This window comes from Cyberlindnera jadinii (genome assembly GCF_001661405.1).
Source record: "Cyberlindnera jadinii NRRL Y-1542 unplaced genomic scaffold CYBJAscaffold_1, whole genome shotgun sequence".
NCBI lineage: Eukaryota > Fungi > Ascomycota > Saccharomycetes > Phaffomycetales > Wickerhamomycetaceae > Williopsis > Williopsis jadinii.
Window position 1 is genome coordinate 121,290 of NW_017963652.1, and position 27,221 is coordinate 148,510.

The 27,221-nt window shown below is 44.6% G+C and overlaps 17 protein-coding genes across 17 annotated transcripts; 7 read left to right on the plus strand and 10 right to left on the minus strand.

The window, feature by feature from the left end:
* Positions 1–1,457: 1,457 nt before the first annotated feature.
* Positions 1,458–2,081, plus strand: ULP1 (SUMO protease ULP1; the record flags this gene model as incomplete). The annotated part of the gene is made up of 1 exon (XM_020212349.1): positions 1,458–2,081. A coding segment is annotated over one exon (624 nt), but the record flags the coding sequence as incomplete, so codon positions are not given.
* A 179-nt stretch (positions 2,082–2,260) lies between these two features.
* On the minus strand, positions 2,261–3,266 carry CYBJADRAFT_2342 (uncharacterized protein). Its single transcript, XM_020217592.1, has one exon. It carries the CDS (start codon positions 3,048–3,050, stop codon positions 2,439–2,441), a length of 612 nt encoding a protein of 203 aa, XP_020072782.1. The 5' UTR covers positions 3,051–3,266; the 3' UTR covers positions 2,261–2,438.
* On the plus strand, positions 3,076–4,158 carry CYBJADRAFT_123134 (alcohol dehydrogenase GroES domain protein; the record flags this gene model as incomplete). The annotated part of the gene is made up of 1 exon (XM_020212466.1): positions 3,076–4,158. The coding sequence occupies one exon, from the start codon at positions 3,076–3,078 to the stop codon at positions 4,156–4,158; it is 1,083 nt and encodes a 360-aa protein (XP_020072783.1).
* A 978-nt stretch (positions 4,159–5,136) lies between these two features.
* On the plus strand, positions 5,137–6,832 carry CYBJADRAFT_175981 (pepsin-like aspartic protease; the record flags this gene model as incomplete). The annotated part of the gene is made up of 3 exons (XM_020216762.1): positions 5,137–5,178; positions 5,209–6,751; positions 6,807–6,832. 3 exons carry the CDS (start codon positions 5,137–5,139, stop codon positions 6,830–6,832), a joined length of 1,611 nt encoding a protein of 536 aa, XP_020072784.1.
* A 572-nt stretch (positions 6,833–7,404) lies between these two features.
* Positions 7,405–9,181, plus strand: PTC5 (type 2C protein phosphatase PTC5). The gene has a single exon (XM_020213916.1). It carries the CDS (start codon positions 7,446–7,448, stop codon positions 9,120–9,122), a length of 1,677 nt encoding a protein of 558 aa, XP_020072785.1. The 5' UTR covers positions 7,405–7,445; the 3' UTR covers positions 9,123–9,181.
* A 245-nt stretch (positions 9,182–9,426) lies between these two features.
* On the plus strand, positions 9,427–10,103 carry VPS21 (Rab family GTPase VPS21; the record flags this gene model as incomplete). The annotated part of the gene is made up of 3 exons (XM_020217454.1): positions 9,427–9,535; positions 9,586–10,002; positions 10,042–10,103. The coding sequence occupies 3 exons, from the start codon at positions 9,427–9,429 to the stop codon at positions 10,101–10,103; spliced, it is 588 nt and encodes a 195-aa protein (XP_020072786.1).
* Positions 10,104–10,203: 100 nt separating this feature from the next.
* Positions 10,204–12,209, minus strand: CYBJADRAFT_133372 (TPR-like protein). The gene has a single exon (XM_020213105.1). It carries the CDS (start codon positions 12,093–12,095, stop codon positions 10,293–10,295), a length of 1,803 nt encoding a protein of 600 aa, XP_020072787.1. The 5' UTR covers positions 12,096–12,209; the 3' UTR covers positions 10,204–10,292.
* A 209-nt stretch (positions 12,210–12,418) lies between these two features.
* On the minus strand, positions 12,419–13,785 carry CYBJADRAFT_165165 (GSK family serine/threonine-protein kinase). The gene has a single exon (XM_020213917.1). The coding sequence runs from the start codon at positions 13,504–13,506 to the stop codon at positions 12,520–12,522; it is 987 nt and encodes a 328-aa protein (XP_020072788.1). The 5' UTR covers positions 13,507–13,785; the 3' UTR covers positions 12,419–12,519.
* Positions 13,786–14,454: 669 nt separating this feature from the next.
* Positions 14,455–15,480, minus strand: CYBJADRAFT_170219 (malate dehydrogenase; the record flags this gene model as incomplete). The annotated part of the gene is made up of 1 exon (XM_020216096.1): positions 14,455–15,480. The coding sequence occupies one exon, from the start codon at positions 15,478–15,480 to the stop codon at positions 14,455–14,457; it is 1,026 nt and encodes a 341-aa protein (XP_020072789.1).
* Positions 15,481–15,921: 441 nt separating this feature from the next.
* Positions 15,922–16,659, minus strand: OCA1 (putative tyrosine protein phosphatase OCA1). Its single transcript, XM_020217023.1, has 2 exons — positions 16,109–16,659; positions 15,922–16,013 (listed from the first exon to the last, which is right to left on the minus strand). Exons 1-2 carry the CDS (start codon positions 16,595–16,597, stop codon positions 15,951–15,953), a joined length of 552 nt encoding a protein of 183 aa, XP_020072790.1. The 5' UTR covers positions 16,598–16,659; the 3' UTR covers positions 15,922–15,950.
* A 259-nt stretch (positions 16,660–16,918) lies between these two features.
* OST2 (dolichyl-diphosphooligosaccharide-protein glycotransferase) lies at positions 16,919–17,275 on the plus strand (the record flags this gene model as incomplete). The annotated part of the gene is made up of 1 exon (XM_020212278.1): positions 16,919–17,275. A coding segment is annotated over one exon (357 nt), but the record flags the coding sequence as incomplete, so codon positions are not given.
* CYBJADRAFT_133387 (ras-domain-containing protein) lies at positions 17,048–18,433 on the minus strand. Its single transcript, XM_020213106.1, has 2 exons — positions 18,272–18,433; positions 17,048–18,177 (listed from the first exon to the last, which is right to left on the minus strand). The coding sequence occupies exons 1-2, from the start codon at positions 18,278–18,280 to the stop codon at positions 17,425–17,427; spliced, it is 762 nt and encodes a 253-aa protein (XP_020072792.1). The 5' UTR covers positions 18,281–18,433; the 3' UTR covers positions 17,048–17,424.
* Positions 18,425–18,778, plus strand: CYBJADRAFT_165168 (uncharacterized protein). Its single transcript, XM_020213918.1, has one exon. It carries the CDS (start codon positions 18,448–18,450, stop codon positions 18,694–18,696), a length of 249 nt encoding a protein of 82 aa, XP_020072793.1. The 5' UTR covers positions 18,425–18,447; the 3' UTR covers positions 18,697–18,778.
* A 374-nt stretch (positions 18,779–19,152) lies between these two features.
* Positions 19,153–20,355, minus strand: PHO23 (Pho23p; the record flags this gene model as incomplete). The annotated part of the gene is made up of 2 exons (XM_020213227.1): positions 19,153–19,335; positions 19,561–20,355. The coding sequence occupies 2 exons, from the start codon at positions 20,353–20,355 to the stop codon at positions 19,153–19,155; spliced, it is 978 nt and encodes a 325-aa protein (XP_020072794.1).
* A 386-nt stretch (positions 20,356–20,741) lies between these two features.
* CYBJADRAFT_165170 (uncharacterized protein) lies at positions 20,742–21,412 on the minus strand. Its single transcript, XM_020213919.1, has one exon. It carries the CDS (start codon positions 21,387–21,389, stop codon positions 20,922–20,924), a length of 468 nt encoding a protein of 155 aa, XP_020072795.1. The 5' UTR covers positions 21,390–21,412; the 3' UTR covers positions 20,742–20,921.
* Positions 21,413–22,049: 637 nt separating this feature from the next.
* Positions 22,050–22,759, minus strand: CYBJADRAFT_165172 (uncharacterized protein). Its single transcript, XM_020213920.1, has one exon. It carries the CDS (start codon positions 22,718–22,720, stop codon positions 22,451–22,453), a length of 270 nt encoding a protein of 89 aa, XP_020072796.1. The 5' UTR covers positions 22,721–22,759; the 3' UTR covers positions 22,050–22,450.
* Positions 22,760–23,186: 427 nt separating this feature from the next.
* On the minus strand, positions 23,187–26,137 carry STU2 (Stu2p). Its single transcript, XM_020213921.1, has 2 exons — positions 26,051–26,137; positions 23,187–25,946 (listed from the first exon to the last, which is right to left on the minus strand). The coding sequence occupies exons 1-2, from the start codon at positions 26,108–26,110 to the stop codon at positions 23,445–23,447; spliced, it is 2,562 nt and encodes an 853-aa protein (XP_020072797.1). The 5' UTR covers positions 26,111–26,137; the 3' UTR covers positions 23,187–23,444.
* Between the last annotated feature and the right edge of the window lie 1,084 nt (positions 26,138–27,221).

Genomic DNA, 27,221 nt, shown 5'->3' on the forward strand with positions numbered 1-27,221 from the left:
TGTTGATGTTTATTCCTCTGTTGTTTTTGTGTTTTTTCTCTCTTGCAATGTTGTTTTTACACAAAAGTGTCCCACGCGCGCGCGCGCGCGTGAAGGGGAAGAAGGAGTTTTTTTTCTCTTCGTCAGGAATTATTACACAAAAGAGGAAACTATCCTAATAAGGAAATACATCTGGACACCCGATGTGAGAATGCGTTGGGGGGAAGCGCGTGTGTGTAAGGGCAATTTCTTGTTTACACACAGGTCGGGACAACAACGGCGCTTTCCTCTTACTTCATTTGTTGTTGTTGTTGTTGTTGTTGTACCGAGTGGCCTGAAGTGTTTGCTCCATCGAATCACCTCGCACGATGGCATTGGACAGAGGAACCCCGGTACTATCACGTAAGCGTAAACGGAATGTGGACTTTATAAGCACCCGTGGGTTGTCGAGAACGAAATCCACCAGCTCTTCAACGAGCAACCACCAAAGCCATGGACATAATCTTCATCATCATCACCACCACCAGTCTCGCCACGGGGATGGCGGCAGTGAAGGTGACTGGACTAGGGATAAGCACGGTGAGCAGGATGCTACTTCTATCGAGGCTAATGGGCTGGTCAAAGCTGCTGTTGGTGTTGCCCGCGGCTTGTTTTCCCGTACAATGGCTAAGATCACAGGACACGATGAACGTTTGGTTGTGTCCACTGAGAAGGAGAACGTTGATGTCACAGATCAGGGCTCCGTTGTCGATGAACTGAAGAAGAGGAAAGTGCTGTCAAGTGATTTCATAACCCCGGTTAAAGGCTCAAGATCTTCTCTAAGACAAAACTTGGAAGACATGCCGCAGATTGATGAGTCCAAGATTGACGTTAAATTTGCCAAATCGCCAATAGAGTGGAACATGGATGCAATGACGCAAAGCGTTGAATCTAATGATTATGGAACCAGCTTCATCAAATCCAAGAGCCATCATAAGAAGAATTTGAACGCCCCTAATAGTAATAACAGCAACAACAGCACAGTGTCTGAACATCTCAGGTCTGTTTATAAGGGCCAATTTCAACCGTCACCTCGCCAAGCTTCCAGTGGCTCTTCAACAAGACCATCTTCACCCTTGAGTGCTCCCTCTGACAATGAAAAGATCCACAAGCGTATTTCATCGTTGAGCAATTTCATACAAAAGATCTTCAAAGAGAAATCAGCAAAGTATCAAGACGACGATGTGATCTTTCTCAAAGAGGTCAGACTACCACCTCCACCTCCAAGAACTTCGTCTTCGCTATCTTTCAAGTTTGATGTAGAGAACTTGACTTTCAAGAACGACTTCAGCACCTACCAAAGGTTACTCCGGGAGCGTAAAGAACAAGGTGAAAGGCTACATAAAGAGCACTTGGAAGCGACGAGACCCAAGACAAAATCAAGACTTGCTCAGCTATGTGAGAGTCTAACTGAAGATGATGAGGCTGAGATCATAAACATCTGGAAAAGTGATAAAAGTCGTGAACGTGATGTTATTGTTCAAAGGTGTGATGTTGACGTCCGTGTTCACGATTTGAAGAGCTTGGCCGACGCACGCTGGTTAAACGATACCGTAATTGACGTCTTTCTCAAGCTAATCTCTGGCGAAAGGGTCCATGCATTCTCGACGTTCTTCTTTACAAACATTGAAACCAAAGGTTACAAATCAGTGCAGAAATGGATGAAAAGGGCCAAAAGAGATATCTCCAAATTGGACCTCATCTTGTGCCCTATAAACGTCCACAGTACCCATTGGGTCACCGGTGCTATTGACTTGAAGAATAAGAAAATTCTATACCTGGATAGTCTTGCAGGGCATGAAACGTCCCATGGCTCCATGGCGTTGAACTTGTTAAACGACTACCTAGTGCAGGAGTGTAAGAAACAGGGCAACGAATCGTTAAGCGATGGGTTCACGTCCGAGCAAATCGTCAACTGTCCACAACAGATGAACGGCTACGATTGTGGTGTATTCACCTTGATGAATTGTCTATGCTTGTCAGAGGGGGAAACGCTGAACTATCAGCCATCGCAGGCAACCGCTTTTAGAAGGTTTGTTGCGCATAGAATACTACACGGTTGATTATAATCGAAGGCATTCGGGAACTGCTGGTGTGTTTCTTCACTATTGTAGCAGTATGGCGACATCGGAAACAAGATATAACAGATTTGGGTGACATCTAGTTCCCCTCGCACGCCTTTGTTGATTCACATGTCATCGCATATCAACAAGCCTGGGGCTGGGGCAAACGTGCAACTCCGTACCACAATGGCTTAGCACATTGTGTCCATGGAAGCATGTTTCCAAGGTGCGTCCTCTGCCAGATGTGTCCTCTTCCAGGTGGTGTCATATGCATAATTTGCGTGTTGCCAGTGCTTCTGGGGTGTTGCGGAGTTCGTGGCAGCCTTAACAATAACTCAGCAGCAGCATGTTTACATATTAGGCAGTGGGAGCCGTGGGAATAGTGGCAGTGGTGTTGGTGGGCCTGGTCAGCACAGGCATTAGCCGCATAGGTCGGGTGAAATGATAAGTTCTAGGGGGGGGGCTCCCAAAGTACGCTAAAGGGAGTGAAGGCGAATCGTAATCAATCGACGCAGGGAGAGAGGGAGAGCGTGGGTGCAAGGAGACGCTACAACGCAATTGGTGCTGCCCAATTGGCTCAGTACAACGGGCTCCAACCACCGTGAAACACGCCACTGAAGTCCGAGACAGCGGTGGGGACACCAAGGCTTCAGTTTGATACCACGCACACAGTTTCTCTGCCTGTCCCGCACTCTGTGCATGAATCTCTCCCCATAAAATCATTGCGCGTACGTATGAACATCTCGGAGTTGTAGCTGGCCACAGGGGCGATGGTACCATATATTTGGGGGAGTCCGGGTGGGCCATTGAGAAGTTTAACGTCATGGTGTTAGAGAAGGGAGGGGTGGCCTTTTCTGGTATATAAAGGCAGTCTTTCGCCGTTCTCCCTCTTACACCCTTTCTCAGCATCTTCTCAGTTCCCGTCCATTGTATTGTCTCGCCATATTGAGTCCAGCCAATTGAACGCATACAGTTATATCAGCCGAAAATGTCTATGAAAGCACTTGTCTACGGAGGTCCAGGGATCAGAGCCCTTAAGCAGGTTGCGATTCCAACGGTGTCCCGTCCAACAGACGCCATTGTCAAGCTTACTGCCACCACCATCTGCGGTAGTGACCTGCACATCCTGAAAGGTGATGTTCCAGAGACCGGTCCGGGTGCCATTTTGGGCCACGAGGGTATCGGTATCATCCACGACGTTGGTGCTGGAGTCTCGAAGTTCAAGAAGGGCGACAAGGTGTTGATCTCGTGTATCACCTCCTGTGGTAGTTGTGCCTACTGTAAGAAGGGCTTGCAAGCGCACTGTCTTGAAGGTGGTTGGAAGTTGGGTCACGAAATCAACGGTACCCAGGCGGAATACGTCAAGATCCCACACGCTGATTACTCCTTGTACGACGTTGGTCCACTGGCTGGCAAAGTCAAGGACGAATCCCTACTGATGCTTTCCGATATCCTGCCAACTGGTAACGAGATTGGTGCCCTTAACGGTAAGGTTGAGGAAGGTGACATTGTTGCTGTTGTCGGTGGTGGTTCTGTCGGTATCAGTGCCCTGATTGCGGCAAAGACCTACAAGCCTGCATTGACCATCGTTGTTGACTTCAACGAGGAGAGATTGCGTATAGCCAAGGAAGTGTTTGGTGCAGACATTGGTGTCAACCCAGGAAAGGTTGATGCCGTCGAGGAGATCAAGAAGCTGACTGCCGTCCAGAACACCGGTGCTCGTGCCCAACTGCACCCAGGTGTTGACGTTGCCATTGAGGCCGTTGGTATCCCACAGACGTTCGACACCTGTCAGAAGATCATTGCTCCAGGTGGACGTATCGCCAATGTTGGTGTCCACGGTAAACCAGTTGATTTGCAGTTGCAGGACTTGTGGATCAAGAACATCAACATCTCAACTGGTCTGGTCAACGCCAACTCTACAGCCTCCTTGCTGGAGAAGGTCTCCACCGGTGTATTGGATCCAAGCCCATTGGTCACCCATCACTTCAAGTTCGATGAGATTGAGAAGGCATACGACGTGTTCTCAAACGCTGAGAAGGAGAAGTGTATCAAGGTGTTCTTCACCTTTGATTAAGCTGTCTGTCTCTCTCTATTTGAACCCTCTTCTTTATGTATGACACGATAACCATTACCAATCATTTGAGATGATTACGTCATAGGCGTAGTTGATGTTACACAGCCGAATTTCTTCAGTTTTCCCATACAAAACGGTTGTTTTACAATGCCGGACCCGCTGGCCACTGTAGTTTTCCGCCTGGGCAAGGAGCTTGGTGATGTAAACACGGTGATGTTATGCTTTTTGGCGGTGAAACACGTTGTAAGCTTTAGCCCACTGTGCTGTGCTTCCAGAGCCTGTTCGCTTTGGCTGTCTGTCCAATTGAAAATGCCACAGGCCAGCGTACCGCGTGCTGGGTGTGCTCTCTGCTGCCGCTCTCCCCCTGCCTACGCCCTCTGCCTACGCCTACGCCCTCTGCCTACGCCCTCCCTCCCAAGCGCCCAGCTTCCACCGCACAGCCCCCCTGTTCCTTTTAAACCATCCTAACGGCCCGTGTAGACGGAAAAAAAACTGGGCAGAAACCCGTCTAACTTCTGGTGCTGTCCCCCCTTCAACGCTGCCCTGCCTCCACTGGAAAACGCTGCCTAGACCGTTTATGCGGCTGAAACAAACGTGTTTTTGGGCGCGCCGTTGTTACACCGCTGAGCACGCATTTGCGAAGAAACATTTCCGTGCAGAGGGACTCTCGGCAGCTAAAAACTTCACCATGGCTTAGCTATGACGCTGTCCTTCGTCCCACACTTGTATGTTCTTTGAACTGTGACCTGTATCATAACTTGTCTTGTTTGGAGGCTTGTTGGATTGGACTGAGTTGCTTTTTTTAGGCCTTTTTGGAGTCTTTCGTTTTACATTTATTACATTCATCGCGTATATAGAGGAGAGCATTTGTCCTCTTTTGCATGTTGACTCGTTGTGCTTTGATCTCGGTTTAGAAGTTTGCTGTTTTTGGGATAGAACTCGTCGTATACACTGGTACCCCCCTCATAGTCGTGCAAGATGCTTTGGCTATTGGCAGTTGTGCTACATATCGTCTTTATAGTACCAGCGTGTACTGCGAAGAACACACAGGGCTATCAGTTCCTACCGTTCAAAGTGTCCAGAGGTGACACTTACGAGAGTAGTACTCGTGGCGCCCAGGCAAGACTCGTGAAGAGAGAAGGCCCCGACGGCACCGTTATTATGGTGCTGGAGAACCAGAGCTCGTTCTACTCGGTGGACTTACAGCTGGGCTCCAACAACCAAAGCGTCATCGTGCTGGTGGATACAGGCTCCAGTGATTTGTGGGTGATGGGCTCGGATAACGTCTACTGCAGTCCAGGGACTACAACGTCAGACAGGAAGAAGATGTTGAAGAAAAGATATAGACAGTTGTCTGACTCTGAGATTATCCACGAGTTAGGATTGGACCACCAAGGGAAGTATAGACAGCTGAATGATAGCTCCTTCCTGGAGTCTTTGACACATGAACTGGACACTTCGTTCGTCGATGGCTCCGTGAATAAGGCAAATGCAGGAACACGCTCATCTTCGTCGAGAGACTCAAGGGCAACCATCGATTGCTCCGAGTATGGAACGTTTGACTCTTCATCTTCGACCTCATTTGTGAGTAACAACACGGAATTCTTTATCCTGTATGGTGATTCTACGTTTGCGTACGGTACTTGGGGCTATGATAACGTTGTTATTGATGGACTGGAAGTTTCAGGTCTATCATTTGCAGTGGCAAACGAGACAAACTCATCTATCGGAGTCTTGGGTATTGGATTGGAGGGATTGGAGACTACATATTCTGGTTCATTAGCCGGTAGCAACCGTTACACGTACTCCAATTTACCCATGAAGATGGTTGAAGATGGCTTGATCCATAAGAGAGCCTACTCTCTGTACCTGAATGATGTTGACGCTGAAGAAGGTAACATAATCTTTGGTGGTGTTGACCATGCAAAATACACTGGTAATTTAACCTCTGTTCCGGTGATCAACACTCTGGAAAGCTCTGGTTATAGCGAGGCTATCAAATTGGAAATTACATTACAGGATGTCTCGTTTGATGGAACATCTGTACTTGACTCTGTGGAGTACGCATTGTTAGACTCAGGCACCACTTTGACATATTTGCCTAGTTCCGTTGTCAGTGCGTTAGCTGATCAAATCGGTGCAACATATTCTTCAAGATATGGCTATTACATTATGGATTGTCCCGATGATACCGGCAATCAAAACATTACGTTTACCTTTGACGGTACTCAAATTGCATGTCCATTGAGCAACTTCATCCTTGCGGCTGATACTTCAGGCACTACTTGTGTGTTTTCAATCATGTCCTCCGATACCGTTATCTTGGGAGATTCCTTCTTGAGAAGCGGTTACATCGTCTATGATTTGGATGATTTGGTCATTGCATTGGCACAGGTGAAATTCACAGACGAGACGGACATTGAAGTGATCACTTCAAGCATACCAAACGCCGTTACTGCTACTGGCTATTCCTCTACTGCTGCGACTAATGATAACGGTGCTACTGTCGGAGTGTTGGGTTCAGTGTCCACATCAACCTCTGAGTCAAATTCGGATTCTGGCTCAAGTTCGAGCTCCTCGAATCGTTCCAGCGGTGCGTCTGGTTTGGCAACCCCATTGACAATGGTTATGGTTGGCTTTGTTGTAAGTCTTTCATTCATGGTTTAAAACGTGATCTCATGGAAGGTGGCTTTCTCAAAGAACACCATCAAAAACACTCTTCAAAGGCGGGAAAGGATGTATTTATAGGTCTTGTCTCGTTTACTGTTCTGTTCTGTTCCTCCTCTTGGGTTTTGACTATCGTTTAATTGGATTGGGTTTATAGGTTATGAATCTTATGATATATAAAAGTACTGTGCGGTGAAGCAGCGTTCCAATGCCCGTATCATTGTCGACATCTGTCTGCGGATCTCCAGCAGTCAGCTCTGCACCACTGACGACCATCGAAGGCCAACTCACAACCCACCAATCTCTGCAGTAGAGAGCCTAGAACCAACACCTCTATGACTCTGAGATGAGTAGCTGCGTAATTGGTGTAGATGCCACTTCGAGCACGGTCACATCCGAACACCACACAGTCACCTGCTGTATCACGTGACACCTTTCATTGGTCCGGCCACGTCTCCTTCGTTTCCCCTTCCTTGCTTACCTAATCATCTCCCTCTCTCCGGCGCCCGCGTAGGGGCGCGCTGGAGGCCCCTCCATCACCCTTCGCCAACTGGCATCAACAAGCACATTCTGACCATCGAATGGGTCGTTTTTGCTGGATAAAAGAGGTATAGCAACCGATGGCTAAGGGGTTCCCGGTTGTTCTGATCTCGCGTTCCGCACAGGAGATCACCAAGAGGTCTTTTCTCGCCCGCCACGTATCAAACACCGCGTCAAGGGCCTTTTCTTCAACATCGCTGGTTAAGAGAAACACACAGGGCGGTAATCGGAAGTTGAGGTGGAAGAGGCAGTCGATGAGGGACCTGAACATTGCCCTTGCGAGTGGCATACTCTTTGTTGCGTCGTACATGTCGTTACAAACGCATTATCTAAGTGATTCTGGTGATTTCAGGCCGTTCTCGACGACCCAGAGCCAACAGCAACAGCAGAAGTCGCAGAACATCTTACTGCTGAGCGACGACCAAGTCACCAGTAAGCTGCGTAACTTGGAGGAGTCGTATTTCGTCAAGAGAGGCAAGGGCGTTGTTAGGTACGACATCTCTCAGCTGCCTTCTAACAGCCCAATTGAGGATGATAGGTCTGAGGCCGTGGTTACTGTTCCCACGAAGGACGGGAACGCTGATTTTTACTTCTGGGGTATTTATGATGGCCACTCGGGCTACTATACCTCGCTGAAGCTTCGTGATGAGCTGATTTCACACGTTGTTGGCTCGCTGGGCTCGGCGTATAAGCTGGATCAGGAGGATGGCCTTCGAATTGTTCCTTCCAACGACGTTATCGACGACGCTATAAAGAATGGCTTTTTGCAAATGGACCACGAAATCGTTCAAGAAGGGTTGGGACGACTAATGGAGAATCCGCATGATAAGGAAACTGCTATAAAGGCACTCCCAGCAGCTAGTGGAAGTTGCGGACTGTTAACTTTCTACGATTCGAGCTCCCAATTGTTGAGAGTTGCCGTCACTGGTGATTCTAGAGTGGTTCTTGGTTCCTTGGACGATAAGAACCAATGGACCGCTAAGTCTTTGAGCATTGACCAAACCGGTGACAACCCTGACGAAGTTGCAAGAATCAAAGGTGAGCATCCAGAAGAGCCTACTTGTGTCAACCGTGGCCGTGTCCTCGGTTCTCTACAACCTACTAGAGCCTTTGGAGACTTCAGATATAAGGTGAAGGAAGTGAAGGGTAAACTCATTGAATCCCTTCCAGAGCATCTGAAGGTTTATTTCCGTGCACCACCCAAGAATTGTTTGACACCACCTTATGTCACTGCCGAGCCCGTTGTCACCACTACAAAGATCAACCCTGCAAAGAAGGATTTCATCGTTATTGGATCTGATGGCTTATACGAACTCCTGAGTAACGAGGAAATTGTCGGGCTCGTTGTGAAATGGCTCGAAAAGAAGGAATCTCCACAGGATGCAAACAAAAAATGGAACATCTTCACAAGCGAAGAGGAGAAGAAGTTACCAACTGTTGTTGATTTAACCGACGACAAGTACAAGAAGTTCCAAAGACCTGCTTTCAGAAACAAGAAGAGAACCCAAGAACATGAATATCTGTTGGAAGATGAGAACGTCTCGACGCATCTAATCCGTAATGCACTCAGTCTTGGAGGCTCAAAGGAGTACGTCTCAACACTGGTTTCCATTCCTAGCTCTGTATCTAGAAAGTATAGGGACGATTTAACTGTTACCGTTGTCTTCTTTGGTGAGGACAAGGTTGACGAATCGGGTAAACTAGAGGTGAATACACCAGCAACAAAGAACGGGCTGTCTTCACAACCAAAACTTTGAATGGTATTTACTCATGTCACTAGCAAATATACATACCCACACACGTTACATATATATATAACAAAGTACTAATTGACTCAGATATTCGTATACAAATGCGCCGGTTGATCAGTAGAGCTGAGGTGTCCGGGTGGGTTAGTGTTCGGATGTATTGATGTCCAGGTGTATTGGTGTCCAGGTGTGTTGAGATAACGCCCCTTTTTGCACAGAGAACTTTTTAGTAGAGATACACCGTACTCTCAGTTATTCAACGTGGAAGTTTTCCATTGGATTCATTGAAGGTTTGGATTACGTCTTATACAAAATGTCCAGACCAATCACTGCAGTGAAGCTTGTTCTGCTTGGGGAAGCAGCGGTGGGTAAATCGTCGCTTGTTCTTCGTTTCGTGAGCAATGACTTTCAAGAGAATAAAGGTGAGTTTACTCAGAACATCGCCATCTGATCATGTACTAACAGTGATAAGAACCTACTATTGGTGCTGCTTTCCTAACGCAGCGTTGTGTCATTGGAGATCAAACGATAAAATTTGAAATTTGGGATACAGCTGGACAAGAGAGATTTGCCTCATTAGCTCCCATGTACTACCGTAATGCCCAATGTGCCCTTGTTGTTTATGACGTTACCAAACCTGCCTCATTCATCAAGGCAAGACATTGGGTAAAGGAGTTACACGAGCAGGCCAGTCCAAATATCATAATTGCGCTGGTTGGAAACAAATGTGATTTAGTTGAAGGGGAAGGTAATGAACAGAATCGTAAGGTTGCGAAGGAAGAGGGTGAACAATTAGCACAGGAGGAGAACTTGGTCTTCTTCGAAACGAGTGCCAAATCAGGACTGAACGTTAAGGAGGTGTTCATAGCACTGGGCTCAAAGATCCCAAGTGCAGAAGAAGCTAACGGTGAAACACAGGAAGGTTCAGGTAACGTCCAGTTAAACATTCAGAATGACAGCGCCACCTCTGCGAACGCTTGTAACTGCTGATGATCATAATCTGACCTTTAGTTACACAATACGTACATTATTTGTAATAAGAACATTTAACTAGCTACAGGTAGTGTTAATGTAAAGGAAAGACGTGGTTCAATTCATTTTTTTTTGTTTCATATTCCAAAATCAATGATGTCGACATTGTAATATATACAAGAGAGAGAATTTGACATGTAAATTTGTTTAACCCATCATTCCAAGGGCTTGAGGACCACCATGTTGTTCTATCATTTCCTTAATCTTCGCACCCAAGACTGGATCTGTGTGGATTTTAACTTGAATCTTCGAAGCCTCGGCAAATGAGGTGGCCTGTATTTTCTCATCTAGAGATCTGGCCAAGTTAGAAGCCTCTTCAAAGAGTTTGATAGCATCTTCAGTCTTGCCAACTTGCAACTTCAACTGAGCCAAAGTTATCTTTGCCAACTCTGACTTTGGATCGATATCAGTGGCTTTCTCCAGGAGCTCAATTGCGCCTAATAAACCTTCTGAAGTTGGTTGTCTTGCAACAAGAGCAGCTTGGTTCACCAATGGAGTAACACCGACAGAGATCTTTGGCAAAGCGTCTTCCAACTTGTGAGAAATGATGAATTGCTCAACAGCCTTGTCAAACTCACCTCTATCAGCCAAGATTTCACCATAATAGTTCGGAATTTCTGGAGAAGTTGGGAACAACTTCTTAGCCTCTTGGAATGCCTTTTCAGAACCAGCAAAGTCCTCCTTTCTGTATTGAATACAAGCCAATTGGATATAAGCATACATGTTCTTTGGGTCCAACTCCTTAGCCTTCTTGAAATCTTCTTCTGCCTTATCCAACTGACTGAACAAGTAGTACATCTGACCTCTTTGGTAATAGATATCTGAAGCTGCAGGTTGCAATTCCAATGCGGATTCGAAACATTTTTCAGCATCAGAAACGTCTTGTCTGTCAGCGTAGATCATTGCCTTAAACACGTATGATCTGGCTCTTGGGTGCAAGGACAATGCCTTCTCAATCTCCTCCAATGCCTTCAAAGGATCAGACTTCAAAAAGTCAAAGATACAGGAGTATTCCAGCGCAAGAGAATATCCACTCTTGAATTCTTCGGAAGACTTGTCCTCTGTAGCTTCATAAACAGAGAGTGCCTGTTGGATGAAGGAATCTGCCTCTTCGTAACCTGTATAAGATCTTTCACAGATCTTCTTTACAGCAGAAACGAGGAAGAATTCAGCGGAGCTTGGATCCAAACCATCAGTGGACTTTGGCAATCCATCGAAGAGCTGGTCCTCGGAATAACCAGCAAAGAATGAGGCAATTGCAGAGGCTGTTGGCAATTGAGGAACTCTGTTCTTCAACTTGTCAGCAACGAGTTCATAAGAGTACGTCTTCAAGATGCGTTCGAGGGATTGTTCGGTTGGCTTAGTGTTAAACCCACCATAAATGGTAGCAGCAGTCAAATCAAACATTGCCTCTTCGTACTTGCCCAGCTGCTCGTAAGCAGTGGCTCTTCTCAACATACACTTGGTATAGTCAGGCTTCAACTTCAACGCAGTGGAAGTGTCCTCAATCACTTTTTCAAAGTCCTTCAGAGCAATATAGCAAGCAGATCTGTTAGAGTAGAAGGCAGGGTCCTCTTTCAAAGCAATGGCAGCGGTGTAGTACTTCACAGCCTGTTCAAACTCCTTGTTCTTGAAATACTCATTACCGTCCTCTTTCAACGCCAGCGCAATCGAATCCTTCTGTTCTTCAGTCAAAGAATCGGCGTATTCCTTGGTCACTGAAGGATCACCAGACCCATCAACTGGATACGCCTTCTTGGTCTTCTTGGAGGACTTTTTGTGCTTCTTCTTGGACTTCTTCACGTGGGAGTCACCACTGGCCTGTGATGTCGAAGAGCTCTTTGTCTGCTGAAGAACATAGTAAGCAGCAGCAGCAGAGGCGGCAACACCAACAGTAGCGGCAATGGCAACTTGATGCTTCTTAAAGAAAGAAACTGGTTGATCGGACATCTTCTTCTTCTGTTTGTTTACCCTTGTTCGATGGGTTTTGAGAAGCTGTTTGTATTTGTTTTTGTGTCTTGTTGAAGTTGAAGTTGACGGGCGACGGACCTCAGCGGTTTTTTTTTTTCACTTTTGTGGTTTTTTTAATTTTTCCTTCTTAGTCAATTTCGGTTGCGGTTTCCAACGTTTTTCATTCTTCGTTGTCGTTGTGGGGTGGGGTGAATGATTGGGTGTCCAGGTGTTTGGGTGTCTGGATGTATCATCACCAAGGCCTCCAATACAAAGCTTTCTCAAGTAGTGGAACAATGTTTGGCTACAACAGAGGCGTTAAATCGCAAGAACGTTATACTGTATAGTAATATTATAACAAGGGTCAGTAAGACCGGTCATGTTGAAACGTCAAAGAGTCGGGAGAACAAATACAAAGCACTCATCACTTTAACCCTTCAAACCAACCGTCCTGTAATGCCTCTGTAGCGCTGACTCTCGTATTTGGATTGAATAGCAGGAATTTTTCTAAGAAATTCAATACGTGGATGTCGTTTGCGTTGTTCAGGTTCTTAAAGATCCTCGAGAGAGGGATCTTCTTGATGAGGGGGAATTTATGGTCAATGTAGTTGTTGTTCATGGCCATTATGTCATCGGTTGTTGGTGTTCCCAGAATCTTGATGATCTCCACGAGTTGGTCAATACCACTTTCACCCGGGAACAGAGGTTGTCCTATAAGTAGCTCTGCAAAGACACACCCGGTGGACCACATGTCAATCTTTGTGGTATAGTTGGTGGCACCAAAGATCAACTCCGGAGCTCTGTAATAACGAGAACATATGTAAGAGACATTCTGCTCGCTTGGTGAGAGGATCTTTGCAGATCCAAAGTCGCAGATCTTCGCTATACCTTGTTGGTGATCAACGAGGATGTTTTGGGGTTTGATGTCTCTATGGCATATCGATCTGGAATGGAGGTACTCCAGCGCTCCCAGAATGTGAAACATGTAGTTTCGAACCTCTTGTAATGGCATGTTCAGCTTCCTCATTGTAAAGAATTGATTACGCTTGTACAACGTGGTTGGTAAATACTCCATAATCAGGTTCAAATACAAGTTGTTTGCAGAATTAGTTGCGGTATCGTTATCGTATGAGTAATAGAACAGTCTGGTGACGTTCGGATTGTCCAAAGATTTCATGATCTGTAGCTCTCTGTTCTTGAACCTCTTGTCCTGGAGAACACGTTTGATGGCGATTGTGGTATTCGTTGGCGAAATCAGCTGGCATTTCGAAACAGTTCCAAATGAGCCATGCCCAATGTTTTGTGGAGTCTCATACTCAACAGTAACGTCATGATCGTGGCAATCCTTAACTGTCGCACTTACAGACCCGTGATGACCAGATGTGGCACTTGGTTGGTTTGGTTGTTCCATGTCATATATATGTGATCTTCAAATTGTTTCTGTTGTCGTCTCTCTGTCCCGTCCTTTCTCCAGGGGGGGGGGTCAGTTGTTTGTTTTTTTTCCTGAAGGGTAGAACTAAATGTACACAGCGGTAACAAACTCCTACCTTCAACTGTCCTTTCGTATCTTCTTCAGATGTAAATGGTACCTGAAACACGCTAGCAGCCCTGGTTATGTGTTTCAATCGTTGATACTTAAGCGCCCTTTATAAAAGCCTTCTTGTTGCTGTTGTTGGTGCTGCTGTTGCTGTATACAACGTTTCGCCAATTTTGTGTGTGATGGACAAATTTCTGGAGAGCAGCGAAAACAGAAAAAAAAACAGGAGCCCACCACTGGGGGGATCTGTCGCTGGTGTTTGGATGCGTCTCTCCAACTTGTGGTGTCCGTGACCCTGAGTGTTTTTTTTTTCCTGCTGTCTACTGATGTCATTGCTACGGTAATCTGATATAATGATAAAAAGGGATTGTTGTCCAGGTTACTCTATTTATCTGTCTACAGCGTGTTTGTATAAGAACAATTGGTCGTGTTCCTTGAGCTCATGAATCGGGCAACGTGAAGAGTTTTCCTCCTCTGTGTGAGCGTTGTCCAGTTGTCCAATGCCCCGGTTTAGAGTGGTAATCACCTGTTAGCCCTTGGAGACGCGCCCACCGTTGCCCCGCTGCCCCGTAGGCAGGAAAGATGCTCTAAGGGAGTGTCCGGCGGCGGAGGAGGGACGGGGAGGGGGAGGGGCGTGTCTGCCTAGCTTCTCCGTCTAGCGTCTCCGTCTAGCGTCTCCGTCTAGCATTGTGCTCCTGCCGTGCTCTCTGTTCACCCCCAAGATCGGAGTTTACAACCTACGCACAGGCCAACCAGAGCTGCCAGAACTACACAGCGCGTACGTAGCAAAACAATTCATTAGAATGAGACATACACAGAGAATCACAACTTTGCCTTCACCTTGTTCACGAATGCAACACCTTTGACAATGTTCTTCTTCAAAGTGTTCACTGCAATGGCAAACAATCTCTGCTCCTCTGTGTCCAGCTGTGTAAGAATACCACCTTGCACAGAAACTGCACCTTGTGGACCCAACTCCACAGGCAAGGACAAGTAGTCCACGCCGGTCTTGGAGCGGACCTCAGAGGCACCTGGGATTGAAGCATCCAAGTAGACAAAGGAGTCCTCAACAACACCGCGTTCTCCCTTGACGGCTCTGAGCAGTGCCTCGGCGAATGTGTATCCACTGTAAGCCATACTCAAAGTAGCAGAGCCGGCACCATTCTTAGCCTTGACAACCTCGTCACCACCAAATTGGACTCTGTGAACAAGCTGCTTCTTCTGGTCAGTGGAGAGCTTTGCAAAGATGTCTCTGGCGTTTGAAGTGGAGAACACTGGGACGATGGTTTCGCCCGAATGGCCACCGATAACGTCAACTTTGACAGACTCAACGCCCTGCAATGATGAATCGTACTCCTTGAGGAAAGTGTTGGCTCTGACAATGTCCAAAGTAGTGACACCAAACAGTCTCTTTGGGTTGAAGACACCGTAGGATTTGAAGGTCTCTGCAACGATTGGAACAGTGGAGTTCACAGGGTTGGAAATGACAAGAACAAATGCGTTTGGTGCGGTCTCTGCAATGGCACTTGCCAATGACTTGATGATACCGGCGTTGATGTTGAACAAATCATCACGAGTCATACCCGGCTTTCTTGGAACACCAGCTGGAATGATAACAACGTCAGTCCCAGCCAACGCCTGCTTGATGGCCTGTTGGTCGTTCTTATCCTTTGGCTCAAATCCAGACACCTTCACACTGGAGTTGATGTGTGACAGGTCTGTAGCAACACCGTGCGCCAATCTGATATCGTAAAGAGACAGCTCATCCACGTATGGAGAGAGCTTAAGCAAAAGGGAAAGAGGCTGGCCAATACCACCTGCTGCACCAAGAACAGTAACTTTGGTCATGTCTGTTGAATGTAATCGACTTCAATTGTGAAAGGGACGACAAGAGCAAGTGTGTACTCAGAATAAAAAGCCCAAGGTGAAGAAGGAAGAACAACTCCCCCTTTATATGAAGAAAAGAACAGAGGGAAAAAAAGTTTAAAAACGGCTCTCGGAAAAACTCGGAACTGCCAAATCTGGGGAAAAGAACAAACAGTGCGGAATTAGTATGTGTGTGCGGGTGTTTTGCCCTCTCATTCACCCGGGAGCCTCCATTGCTAATTTTACGTCGGTTTTATGACGAGCTTGTCGTACTTACAGTGAGTATCTGTTCTCATTTGAGTTGGAAATTGGACATGTAAATGCTAAGTAGGGTGTTTTAATCACCGAGATCGCTTTTTGCAAACTTTTTTTCCCTTTCTTCTCACCCGTTTGCAGGCACACCACGCCTATGTGAGCCATGTAGTATGTATGTAACGCTGGTGATTTCATACTCATTTCAACAACCATTCGGGCGCAGTTGACTCATCCACCGTTATCGTGCTCTTGTCAAAGGCCTAATTTCCGTGTTAGTGTGGTTCTTTCTCCAAAAGGGAGGAGGGAAGGGAGAAAATGGAGATTTTCAAAAACTCAAAGGGTAGACGGTACTCACCTCGATCAACAGCTCAACGAGGACACGGCCACCTCGACTTCCAGTGAACCTCCTGTACTCCTCACTCACACTCGCAAGGTTCCAGCCTTGTAATCTTCTGAGACATCCAATCACAGTTCCAGTTCTGTGGCGGCCCATACCGCAGCAGACCAGCAACGGATAGTTATCCTTATTCACAATCACTTCGAGTGCTTGGCCTATACTGCTCTCAGTTAGCCCGTCCCATGGGTTGTTATCACCACCATCCGGATTTATACCGGCAAAGTGTAATTCAATCTGTTCGTCCTCCACAAACTCTAGAAACTCATCAATTGGATCTTCACTCGCAAGCCATACGATGGTCTTGAGGTGTAACTGTTGCAAGAATTCAAAATTTATCTTTGAAGGCTGTCCGGACCTGTACAGCTGTCTCTCAACAGGACAAAAGTTCAAAGGTGGAACAATCCTCATACGAGGTGGCTTACTTATCGTCACTGTCTGTGGCTCCATATCTCCCTCAAAGGCCCGTGTAGTTCTCTGTTTATTCTTATTGCAAACCCGCTCTTGATCACCAACATTGAAAGCAAAATTCGTTTCTCCTTCTAAAGACAGAAATTCCGATCGGACCCCCTCGTCCCCATCGGAATTTTTCCGTGTCTGTTTCCTTCCTTCGCTCGTTGGTGTCCGGGTGTTTGCACCAGGCGCCCGTTGTCCTTTGCGGAATCTCAAAATCACCACATTGAGGTGAATACAGAGGTGTTATCACAGGCGGAATAGCATACCCGTTGTATTGATAATAGAGAGATGGCAAAGCCGGTAGCTGCTCCACCGAAAGGTGCTAAGAAGGAATCGTCATGGTCTGAATTCCAGCAGGCTATTGAAGTCTCCTACAAGTCCTATTTTGAAAACCTGACACCACGTTTAAAGCTTGTCGATACCTTTCTGGTGTTCCTAGTGGTTGTTGCGTTGGTACAATTCGTGTTTGTTATCCTTGTTGGTACATTCCCGTTCAATGCCTTCTTGGGTGGGTTCATATCCACTGTGGGACAATTTGTGCTGACGGTGTCGTTGAGATTACAATCTCTTCAGTCGAATTCAAAGATATTCCCTGGAATCAGTCCAGAGAGGGCAATTGGTGACTACATCTTTGCTTCTTTGATTCTACATTTCATAGTGTATCACTTCATTAATTGAGAGCTGTTAATAGAATGAAGAACACCAAGACAAAAAAACAACAATCTTTGACAGAATTACTCATTACGTACGTCGAAAAAGCTGTAGAATTGTCAATATGTATACATGTTGGTCTTTCTTTTCCCTTCCTCTCTTTTCCTCAATTACATAATAATACAACATCCACCAGAGCTTTCAGTCTTTGGTGCATTGGAACTTGACTGTTGTTTGGCCCTTTGGCCAGCGTCACCACCAGTGGCTGTTGTCGACGAGCCTCCAACTCTTTGACCTGCACCTCCACCAACATTGGAACCTGTTCCTTGGGCATCCTGTTTCAAGCCAGCCTTGGTATCATTACCCAAGGTACTAGATTGTCTACTGGAGACTGTATTGGTGATGGATTCGTTCTTGGCCCTGATCTTTCTCACCAAGTCGTGGAACGCCTGGTCAACGTTTATCCCCTGTTTGGCACTAGTCTCCAGGAACTCACAATTGAACTGTTTAGCCAGTTTCTCACCTTCTTCATAACTGACAGATCTTTCCTCCGTTAAATCAGATTTGTTTCCCACTAGTACAATTGGAACGTCATCGGTATCTTTCACCCTCAAGATTTGTTGATAAAAGGTACTCAACTCGTTAAACGACTCCCTCTCGATAACAGAGTACACCAGTAAGAAACCCTCTCCCGTTCTCATGTACTGCTCTCTCATCGCACTGTATTCCTCTTGTCCTGCGGTGTCCAGGATATCTAAAAGGGCGACTTCGTTGTCAATAGCAACTTGCTTACGATAAGAATCCTCGATAGTTGGGTCATATTCGTCAACGAAGTGCGATTGGATGAATTGAATTGTCAACGCGGACTTACCAACACCACCACCACCTACAACAACTAGCTTGTATTCCTTCACGGTATGGTTCTTATTGCAATTGTGTGGTCTGTTGTTAGTACTGTTCGTTGTCATGGCTGCAAGAATGAGCGGCATCGTCCACAATACCCACACTGTAACTCACGTTAGACATAATAACTGTTTCTCAATTATATTTTCTTCTAATTGTGTTATACAGAAGTGTATCAATAACACAAGTTCTTAGTGTGAGAGAACAAATTGATCAAAACTTCAAACAGAGAATAAGTTGTGAAAAGTATTTGATTACCGGGATGTCCCCCTTTTGTGTGAATTTTGCCTATGGTGTTGAAGGAAATAAACTTTTTGCAGCAAAGGGAAAGGGAAAAAACGTTCGTATTTGCACGAAATTCCAGCCGTTTAGGGAAACTTGTGGGTAACAATTTTCGTAGAGATAAACATTCCAGTTACTTTATTAGGCTGTGCAGCGAAAGCGAAAGCGAAAACAAAAACGAAAACAAAAACGAAAACGAAAACGAAAGCGAAACGAAAACGAAAACGAAAGCGAAACGAAAGCGAAGACATATATAGGCAAAGCTGAAAATACATAACAAGCCCATGTATTCCAATACTCAGTCGTACGATTTCTTACAGTTTGTGTATATTTGAGCAGTTGAGCATTCGCACAGCATAATACCTCGTTGAATTGAGTTAATCGTTGTTATTGTTCCCTTTGTAATGCCCAGAGATCTGTCTCATCCGCACATACAGTTCCTTCATTTTGTAACAAGAGGTATGAATCAATCTGTGCTAGACTGTTCAGCCATGATCGATCGCCCCTGTCAAGATGTGAAGTGCCACAGCCTCACCGTGTAAATGAACAGTCAATAACAATAGTCTGTACAAGAGGTGCTAAAGACAACCTCGTTCGTTCTTCTTGTGAAGATTGTTCTATCTAATGAATGGTTTCAGTAGGACGAAGGTCCCTCCTTCTTCTAGTTCACTTTCATGTGATCATAGAGATATCTGTATATAGTAAACAAGCCATCATTTCCTGTTCTTCTTAGCTTTACACTCGTCACAGTACCATTTTCCTCTAGGCAGAGTTGCCAGTCCCGTACAAGGTAGGTGAAACCATTCTCTCTTACAGTCTTCACCATCACATCCAACCATCTCACCATATGAAACTTGATTGCAGTAGCAGTACACAGGTTCGCCTTGGGAATTGCGCTTTTGTCCATCTTCACCGATGTAAAATTCCTCCTCTTCTTCTTGCTTCTTCTTCGAAGCAGTACGTTGACGTTTACTTGCAGGAGTGCTTGGACGTGAATTCACCTCCTCCTTCAAGGAAGATCCTTGTGCTTGACGAGACGAGAGAGCATCGTGGACATTTGCCGGGGTGGTGGATTGGGACAATGAGGAGGTTGAACGAACAGTTGTTGGTACTGGTGCCACCAGTGGATGAGCATTTGAGGTGTTTTGAGTGTTGTTTGCACCGTTGTTATTCCTATTACTGTTATTGATGACGCTGTTGCCACTGTTGCTGTTGCTGGTGGTGGTAGAAGTGCTGTGACTAGTGGTGGCGTTGTTGCTTGTAGCCTTACGCTTCTTTGGGTTGGCGTTGGAGTCCTTGTCGCGTCTGTTCTTTGCCCTGTTGGAAGTCGTAGCAGTGTTGGTGGTATTTCCAGTGTCATCACCATCTGTTTCATTGGCAGCTTTCTTCGCTGCCAATGCCTCTCTTCTACTCTCGCTTCTCTGTGTCTGGGCAGACTTGATCTCTGGAATTTTGGTATCGTTGATAATGGCGGGATGGTTAATCTGTCCAAGACGAACCGAGTCTGGAATTTCACCCTTGAGAATGAGTTCAAAGTCATCATTGATTCGATCAACATATTTGATAGATCTATCAGCAGCGATTGAAGCAACGTGCATCTTTTCCTCCATACAGGGCAACATCTTTGTCAACAACTCACTGACTTCCTTGATCAATTTAACTCTTTTGGATAAATTCTCCTCTGTTTTAGGTTGCTTCTTGAACTGATCGATCTTATGGTGTAATAATGGGATCTGTGCAATGTATTTGGCATCAATCTCTTTGTAGAGCGTGAAATACTTGACAATCTCTGAAGGGAACGCTTCAAAGGCATCTGTTATGTCGTTCAACCCGGGATAGGCCTCTGTGGCCTTTGCAGCTCTGATTAAAGAATTACGCTCCCGCAGTCTGAAAGAACGTGGTCTGGAGCTCGACATGTTTCTTCTTGCTGTTGTTTTGATTCAATTTGCGGTGCTATTCTCCCTGTCTCCTCCCTCTCCTTTTAACAGTGGGAAGGGGAACCGGTGTGTTTTTTCGCTTGTCCACCGGTTCGCAAGAACCTGTGTGCATACCGTTTTGTGGGCCCTATCAATATTTCGAATTGTGCATTTTCTCCCCCGGTAGTGGACATGAGTGAGGGTCAGATATGGTCAAGCTGGCTATTTCAGTGGGTGAAACACTTTGGTTATATAATGTTTATTATCACATGTATTGCCTTCAGTCTGAGTTGTAATTTAGGTTTTCTTATTGTTATATCGTCAGCACGATATCAGCACCCTGAGTGAGTTTATATGTAAAGGCAGTATGTTTGGGGGCCAAGGCGACTAGTTATTACTCCGTGATAGGGTAACAGCCTTAATGTTCTACTTTTATTATGGACTATGACAGGAATATTACGACTGCTGGAGGCAACAGAGGCGGCTCTTGTATGTATATATAGTCAGCTGTCGAATTAAATATAACGATGGGAACCTTGCAAACTGTTCCTTTGGTTCGAGTGATTCTATGGGTGTGAACAGCTACAACTGTTGTAAAAATTCTCATCATCGGTGAAATCGTCATCATCGTCATCTCCATCGATACTATGTGAGTGTGAATGTCCATGCTGATGGTCACAACTGCTTGAAGAACTTGCATACTGGAAATCCAAATGATAAACACCATCTTGTTCAAACTGTTGAAACTCTTCGTTGTACGTCAGTAGTGTTCCCTTTACTGGGTCCAGTAACTGGATGTTTTCCAACTCCTGCATAAGATCATTTGCTACTCTCTCCCTGATCTGTTTCAGTATGCCAGGTTTGTTAAACTTGACCAGATATTCGAGCCCAACGTTCGAGATTATCAACTTCTTGAACTTGTGTTCATTCTCTTCAATATATGGCTGAATATCAGAGAACACGGTCTGCTGCTTCAGCTGGGTTATTTCTCTTTGCAGGGCCTCTATCTGCTCGATAAGTTCTTCTTGTGACATCACCCCTTTCGTTTCAAACACAGACAAACTATGGACGTTTTCTTTGAAGCGTTAGAGAGTGTCGAGCTTTGTAGTATATGTTGATACATCCAAACACCAAGTTCCTTGAAATGAAAATCATCCATACACCTAATAATCCATACACCAATTTTGCTTATCTCCTATCTCTCTCGACGCTGCAGACACATCCACATGGATTTGGTGCTCTCTAATCACGGTAGGAGTACCATAAATGGCGTCAGTTTTTTACAACCCTTGTACAGCATAAAACCAGTGTCATGTAAATGTCTGACATTTCGTGCGTCGAGCCTTTAAGGAACTACGATGTTTAATCAACTGGCCGTTATTAGATAGTTATGGTTTATCACGATAAGGTGACGGGGTTGAACGGCCCTCCGTTTAATCCCATGTCCTGTAGTCTCTGATTATACGGTGGACCATGGAAACGTCACCCAAAAAGTACCTGTAACAGTGGACTTAGTAGTGATGGATGGTGATCGTTCTGATTACTATCAAAAATGCCAGTCACGGCTTTACCTGCATTACAATACCATGTAATAAAAAGCTGAGGGAGTCCGCCTTTCGTACAGAGCGAATAGACGGTAGGCATAATTCAGGAACTGTACATCGTTTTTTAATGTCTAGTTATACAGTCAATGTTTGAAAATGAAAGAAATGTATTATTCGAAAGGTGTAAACTAAGGACAGCACAAGCTATACATTTCAAGCCAATTACCCATAGTTTTTGATAAGGATGAATTAGCTTGGAACTGCACCACTTGATTATTATCCTCATAAAACTTTTATTGTATATAAAAAAGAAGCATATTAGAGGGGGGAAAGGATAAAACGCGTACAATTGGACTTCAATTGTTTCTTCCTTGCCATCTTCTCTATTCATATGATAGAACTTGAAAAGAGACAGAGGTGTCAAGAACAATCAATTTTAAAAAAACCATGTGGGCTGCCTGATATACAACCACACGCACCCCCTTAAAAAAACGCGTCCCACACACACACACCACGAACTCACTCAGTTAACAATGAATATGAGAGCGAGATTACAACAAGAAAGCAACCAAACCAGCAACGACGGCGAATGAGCCAACGTTGGAGACAGCGACACCAGCAGCGGCATTGGAAGAAGTATCGTTGGAATGGTTGGACTTGTTTGAAGAGTACTTGACGTCCTTCAAGATCTCAACATCGTTGGAGTCAACAGCAACAAAGTCCTCCTTAGGGGATGAAACCTCTTGGGATTCAGAAGATTCACCGTTGAAGAGAACAGAGGATGAAGCGAGGAAAGAGGCAATAACTTGTTGAATTTGCATTGTGTTTGACGTGTATTAAAATTGATTGAAGTTGAAGTTGAAGTTGATAGAAGAGAAAAGGAAGAAAATAGAGAGGGAATTTTTTTTGTTCCTTTCCTCTTTATAAAAAAAAAGCAATCGCTTATTACTCAAACGGGAATTTTATCACAAGACAGCGCAAAAAAAGCAGCCAAGGGTTTTTTTTACCGTTTTTCGGTTTTATTAAACTTTTGACAGGGCTCTCTCTCTCACTCTTTAAATGGAATTTCGCCTCAGAACGACATATCTTGTTCCTTTTCACTCAATTCAATTGATTCTATCAACTACCCTTTGATTGAACGTCGAATTGGACATGTCGACTGCTTAGTTCATTGTTCAGTTGTAGGTTTTGAGTCAAACCACGTGGGTCAGCTCGCCAATTTTTACGCGGCGTCATTGTACGTAGACCCTCTTCCAAACTACAAGTGAACCATTCATACTGAACTGGGCCGTCTGACCTTCCGAATTGCAAATAAAATATGGTTCTGTCGTCTAGTCATTATGTGATACGTCGTGTAGTTGCGATGTGCATCGCTTAATAAACACATTTCAATTGGTGAGATGCACCAATTTATACAGCTTTAATTCATTGCACCTCATCCTCTGTGCATAAAAGTTGACGGTATGTACATTACGCGTATCAACCTGAAAACTGTACGTATAATCCCACCTTAATTTATTTTTTTTTCTTATTAGGCTGAATTTATTATAGATTCCTCTGGCTCGAAGCCCTCGACTTTGCTTTCATCTTTTCTATACGTGCTTTCAACTGAGATGTTACTTCAGCAGCACGACGCCAACTCTCATCGGACGTATCCAAAGTCGCGCGAGTGTATAACGCGCCATTCTCCTTCTGGTCATTTGAATCGATGCTTAGTCCACTAACGCGACGATCTAATCCGTCGATACTCTTAGTACCCGTAGTGAGACCGCCAAGAGAAGAGCTTGTGGACTCGTTCACATATGGTGATACGTTGGAATCTTGTAATGGCTTTTGATGACCGTTGTTCAAACTTCCATGGAAACTGTTGGATATTGATGAGGCATCAAGCGTAAATGAAGGTACTGTAAATGCGCTTGCCGACTTCTGTTTTTGAATTAGTTCAATCTCATTCTCTAACTGTGAAATCTTCAAATTGGAAATCTCCAAATCACTTTGTGCCCTTTGTAACTGAGTTTCGCGCGATTTTATTGTCATCAAATCACTTGTATGTTGTTCGTTCAACTTGTCAATTTTACTGCTCAATTGTTGAATTTCCTTCATCAACTTGGAGGAATCATTCATGGATTCTTCAAGTGACCACTTTTGCTTTTCCCTCTCTTGTTGCCATTTCAATTTTTCCTGTCTAAGCTGTTCCAATTCAACACGTTCCGCATCTGTTAATCCATGGCTATTGTTTGAGCCGTTCAGATGTAGACTTGAACTAGTGGTCGATTGTAAAGATCTTCCTGTAAGTCCACTCTTACCAACTGACCCCAAACGTGAGTTTGAAGGATCACTCTTTAAAGGTGATGTTGGTCCTCGCTTAGAAGGTATACTGGACGTGGTCCGCTTCTTGGCTATCGATGATGTAGCACCTAACGAGGACGAAGATAAAGATGACGAAGATGGGATACCACTAGAAGGTTTTCCAATTGTGGATTTCCGCTTTGTTGATGATGCCTTCGGTACGGAGCCTTTTGAACCAGTTGCTGAAACTACCGATGAAGCTGAAGCCTTAGTAGGCTTTGTAGATGAGTTCATCTTCGATTTCACCTCCGCATTCTCATAGAACTCTTTGATCTTCTTCATCTTCAAATCATCGATTGAGTCCAAATGAGAATTGAGCTCTCGCTCGCCACAGATCTTCATCAGAGTACCAACAGCTTCAAAACCTCGCGTTCTCACATCAGGAAGCGTATCACCAACTAACTTCACAGCGCTTGTAATTATTTCAGCAACTTCAGACTTTGTAGGTGGTATTTTTGTTTCCTTTAAAATTCTGATGAGATATTGGCAAGTTGCAGATCTGACTTGTGGAGTTTTGCTTTTCATGGCATCAAGAGTATCTGGTAACACTTCTGATAAAGAAGAGCATTGGAAAATAGCATCAAGCGCACCATTAAGTGCATCCAACACACTTGGTTTCTTCTCTTTGCATCTCTCAAGCAAAGGAGTCAAAACTGTTTGAATGTACTTTTGAAATCTCGTTCTCAAACCCTTTGCCATAAACTCAATACATTTTGCTGCCAAGGAGACAACTTGAATATTAACATCCTTGATACATTTAGCCAATATTCTTACCAATTCAATATAATCCACATCTAAATATTTCATCACATTCATCTCCTTTTCAACCTCTGTAAGGACCTCTACTCTATCTTTCCATTTCGCAGAGGTGACTCTTGTAGTCAAATCGGATGGTAATTTGCTTAGAACATCAACTGGTTCAACAAGGTCATATGGATCAATTGTTGCTGGCTCATCAGTACTACCCATGACAACATCATTATCCTCGTCTGCTATCCCAGCTGCAGCTGCATTCTGTTCATTGGCTATCTGTTGAGACTTTAACAATCTCTTCTGTGTTGGTTTTTGATCTTTAACCTTTTCAAAGGCCACAGTAAGATCTTTCTGTTGTACTGGTTTCAAATCTGAAAAGAGTATTTGTTCCAGAGAGTCGCCCATCCATAAGAACAACTCAACCGTTAAGTTTGACGTTTCAGCTCTAACCGTACGATCAGCATGGGAGAATAACTTTGGTAAACTCGGCAAAATCAACTTTGGACTAACAACTTGTGCACCAAACTGAGAATATATTTCGTACAAGGCTTTAACAGTACCGGCAACAAGCTTTGGCAATCTAGCGGACAAGTATGGTACCATCAACTCCACAACGGGATCAGGAGAATCCAATTCGATCAACCACAGAAGCGCCTCGATTGTTTTCTGTTTGGTTCCTGCCCTCGATGAGGACAATCCCTTTTCACATAGACCTGGAATTACTTGCTGTCTTAACCGCGTAGCAGCTGGTGTGCCGCCATATTCCAACAGAGCACAAAGAGCAGTGATACCGCTCTCCTGAGCAACGACGTTACTATCCGTGACAATCTTCTTGAATAATTCTGGATTGGCAAGGTACGGTTTGAAGACTGGATCATTCTCATCCGCTGTCTTTTGAAACTGGTTTGTGAGTTCTTGGTATGCCTCTAAACGGGCTTTCCATACCTGGGTGACGCGTTAGTATGCTGTGATGTAAACAAAAAAAGACAACAACGCAGAAACCCGAGAGATTCAGACAAAAGACGGCCGGTAACAATGGTGGTACTTACTTTGTGTTGTAGACGTTCCTCTAAGGGGAGTTGCGTGTAATCAGGTTCTTCTGCACTCATCTCACCAGCTTTGTTTATTCGATAGAGATACACTGGTGAGGATTCAAAGAAGAAAGCAAGAAAAATAAACACAAATAACCGTTGAACAACTTCTTTGTTTACATTTTCAATTTGGGGTAATTTTCGCGGAATGTATATTATGTGATATACACCCGAACATACACAGTAATCAACGGACACTATCCAACCACACCTACCTGTTCGGGTCAGCGTGATAATCACAAGTGCTTTCCATAATGAAGTGTTTCGTAGTACTTGATAAGATTCTTGAATGCTAATTAAGCAAGAAAGGCCTTCTTCTCGTTTGATTCAGTCTCTGTCCTGAGAGTAATCGTGATTTGAGACAAGAACTTAGGTGAGCCTGGTCCACTAAGTTAGCAAAGAGAGCATTGTAAAGCATACAGGGAGATATATTGTAGCCAACAAATGTAGCTATTAGGGGTTGTGTGTAGTGGTACCTCATACTGTACTTTCTGAGACAAATGTTTCAGGGAAACCATGTCTATAATTGGACATAGCAAGAAACTGTGTGGAAGATAAATGATTGTCTCTCTAGCTGAAGGATTATATGCAGGATGAAAAACGGGAGCCATTTGACTCTCTCAAACCTTTGGTATATTTATCTTCCTATGTTGAATAAATAATCTTTGTATGGATATTCTCACAAAGTGTGAAATCCACCACTACCTATGAGAATAACGAAGGTACTATGTCTCAAAACCATGCTCTAATTTCCAGGATTAGACTCAGCCATAGTAATTTAAGTCTAAGAAGCTCTTAATGATAAGCTTGGTATAGGCGCAGCTTGTGAAGATTTCTTGTACCACTGATAGTTTCAGAGTATGGTCAATGTGGAAGCTATAACTTGTGAAATACGGGGACTGTCCACCTTATACCAAAAGCACCAAATATCAGACAATTCTGTCATAACGTGAAGCTCGTGTTGAGTGATAGTATAAGTGTACTCGAGCCCGATGACATTCATCAAACCCAACAGAATAAGAGCGAAGGAAAATAGAGTAATGATGACTGTATGGAGTAATAAATAAGTTTGTGCTGATTTTTTAGGCATTCCTGTGGAACAAGTAGTTGTCTGGTGTGTACCTGGTTC

Excerpts from the sequence above, each read along its gene's own strand:
- OCA1 (XM_020217023.1), bottom strand. The coding sequence starts at position 16,597 with ATGGAGCCACAGACAGTGACGATAAGTAAGCCACCTCGTATGAGGATT. Across the intron at positions 16,014-16,108 it reads TCGTTGAGCTGTTGATCGAG|GCCTTTGACAAGAGCACGAT; the intron begins GTGAGTACCGTC and ends CACGGAAATTAG.
- CYBJADRAFT_165170 (XM_020213919.1), bottom strand. The coding sequence starts at position 21,389 with ATGTCACAAGAAGAACTTATCGAGCAGATAGAGGCCCTGCAAAGAGAA.
- CYBJADRAFT_165168 (XM_020213918.1), top strand. The coding sequence starts at position 18,448 with ATGGTGTTGAAGGAAATAAACTTTTTGCAGCAAAGGGAAAGGGAAAAA.
- CYBJADRAFT_165165 (XM_020213917.1), bottom strand. The coding sequence starts at position 13,506 with ATGGAACAACCAAACCAACCAAGTGCCACATCTGGTCATCACGGGTCT.
- CYBJADRAFT_165172 (XM_020213920.1), bottom strand. The coding sequence starts at position 22,720 with ATGCAAATTCAACAAGTTATTGCCTCTTTCCTCGCTTCATCCTCTGTT.
- CYBJADRAFT_133372 (XM_020213105.1), bottom strand. The coding sequence starts at position 12,095 with ATGTCCGATCAACCAGTTTCTTTCTTTAAGAAGCATCAAGTTGCCATT.
- PTC5 (XM_020213916.1), top strand. The coding sequence starts at position 7,446 with ATGGCTAAGGGGTTCCCGGTTGTTCTGATCTCGCGTTCCGCACAGGAG.
- CYBJADRAFT_2342 (XM_020217592.1), bottom strand. The coding sequence starts at position 3,050 with ATGCGTTCAATTGGCTGGACTCAATATGGCGAGACAATACAATGGACG.
- STU2 (XM_020213921.1), bottom strand. The coding sequence starts at position 26,110 with ATGAGTGCAGAAGAACCTGATTACACGCAACTCCCCTTAGAGGAACGT. Across the intron at positions 25,947-26,050 it reads AGGAACGTCTACAACACAAA|GTATGGAAAGCCCGTTTAGA; the intron begins GTAAGTACCACC and ends CGCGTCACCCAG.